At 62.7% G+C, this 1,806-nt stretch overlaps 1 protein-coding gene across 1 annotated transcript in view; it reads left to right on the top strand.

The window, feature by feature from the left end:
- The first annotated feature begins 1,371 nt into the window (after positions 1-1,371).
- Positions 1,372-1,806, top strand: part of KCP (kielin cysteine rich BMP regulator) — a 24,474-nt gene continuing 24,039 nt past the window's right edge. The window contains exon 1 of the mRNA XM_035021070.1: positions 1,372-1,586. Coding sequence (XP_034876961.1) covers positions 1,508-1,586 — 79 coding nt within the window. The 5' untranslated portion in view covers positions 1,372-1,507. The remainder of the gene's footprint in view (positions 1,587-1,806) is intronic.

Below are 1,806 nucleotides of genomic sequence, written 5' to 3'. Positions count from 1 at the left end.
CACTTTATAGGGGGGTGCTATTAGAGCGACAGGTCACAGCTAAGAAAAATTAGCCACTGGAAGTTAAATGACTTGCCTGAGGTCACCCGTAGAAAACATCGTCAGACCCAGGATTTGGTCTGGCAGCTCTCACCAGAGTCTGCTCTTAGCCTCTGCCCCACCCAGTCTCCCAGGGGACCTGCCTTATAACAGGCACCATTTTCTTCAACTCTGGTGGGATGAGAGCTGCCACTTCTGGTTTCTTCTCTGGCCTGGGGGCCCTAGCTTTGCCCTGCTCCTGGGAGCCCAGCTCCAGGCCTGCAGAAGCCAGCTCTCAGCAGTGGCTCACCCCGCCTTTCCCCTTGCTGTCAACTGCACAGGAACTTTTAGGGGTCCACTCTCTTGGGGGAGATGCTGCCCTCTCTTAGGGTGCCTGGAGAGTGGGCCGGGAGGGGAGGGGGACCTTTAGCCCCTGCCTGGGCTGGGGGGAAGGGTGCCTTCTGACTTGCTGGCTTTGACAGCTGGGAGGGAGACTGCTTTGGCAGGATTCATGGCTCCACCCTCTATGTCCCTTTGCCTGTGAGCTCGGGGCCCATCCCCACCTCCCCCTGCTTCCCAGCTGCACTGAGGAGTTCGTGGCCAGCTTTCCTCACTTCCTCCCTTTGGCCCCCTCTGCCTGCTGAGCCCCACGCCCAACCCTGCCCCCAGTCCCTGCTGCCCACCACCCCCTCCCCCCCACCCCCATCCCCAGGCCTGACTTTAGGAACTGGAAAATGGGCTGGGAGCAGGCAGCAAAGGGAGGCCTTGGCATTTGGGGCCAAGCCTGGGGTTGGTGGGGTGGACAGGGGTGGTGAGTAGAGTCTGGGAAGGAAACACATAGGTGGACAAAGGAGGACGAAAGCAGGAGACCTTGATCTCAGCAGCCTGGAGCAGCATCTTTGCTGCAATTCGTTATTTACTGTTATTTACACACTTAGCATGTGCCAACCACTACCCTATTTATATACTCTCACTGCCAGTCTATAAAGTAGACATTAGTTTGCAAACAAACTGAGGCACAGTTAGGGGTCTGCCTAAGGACACATGGATTTGGCTAAATAGGGTTTTTAACCCAGCCCCATCCATCTGTAAGCAAGAAAGAAGCTGAACTGGGAACCCCAGGGCAAATGGAGTAACCCCAAGGGAGTGGGGGGGGGGGAGGCAGGAAAACCAGCTGTCCCAGGGCCTCGGACTGATAAATTTGTGTTTATTGTCAGGGTCTCCACCAGGGACCATACGGCAGGAGAGGGTCCCAGCTTCCTGCCGGGTTGAGGCTGCTCCCCGGGCGCTGCCCTCTGCCACAGGGCTGGGGTCAGGACGGCGCTGGGCTCGAGGTGCCCATCGGCGAGGCGCGCGCCCCCGGGCGGGTTGACAGACTCCAGAAGCGCTCCCTGAACAAAGACCGGGTGGGAGGCGGCCTGGTGTGTCCCCTCCCCGCCTCCCCCAGCGCCTGCGGAGCTGCGACCACAGACAGCGAGGCGGAGCGAGCATGGCGGGGCCCCGGGCCGCTCCGCTGCCCCTCGTCCTGCAGCTCATCAGCCTGGCCCTGGTCTCGGCGACCGGCGGAGGTAAGTGGGGGCGCCGAAGGCTCGGGGGCGGCCCGGCGGGACCCCGTTTTCTCACTCAGCCCAGCCCCAGGGAAGGAGCTGGGGCCAGGGGGCCTCTCCCGACCTCCCGCCGCGGGGTGCGAGCGCCTCCCGGGCCAGCCTGAGTCCTCCCCGTCGGTGGAGGAGCCCGCGTGGGGGCGCGCACGGAGGCTGGGGCCTGGGGCCCGGGGCGGGGGGGGGG

The sequence above is a fragment of the Mirounga leonina genome, unplaced genomic scaffold, assembly GCF_011800145.1.
Source record: "Mirounga leonina isolate KUSES-001 unplaced genomic scaffold, KU_Mleo_1.0 Mir_174, whole genome shotgun sequence".
Lineage (NCBI taxonomy): Eukaryota > Metazoa > Chordata > Mammalia > Carnivora > Phocidae > Mirounga > Mirounga leonina.
Note: the sequence above shows the minus strand (reverse complement) of the source record. Positions and strands in the feature narration are given on the sequence as shown.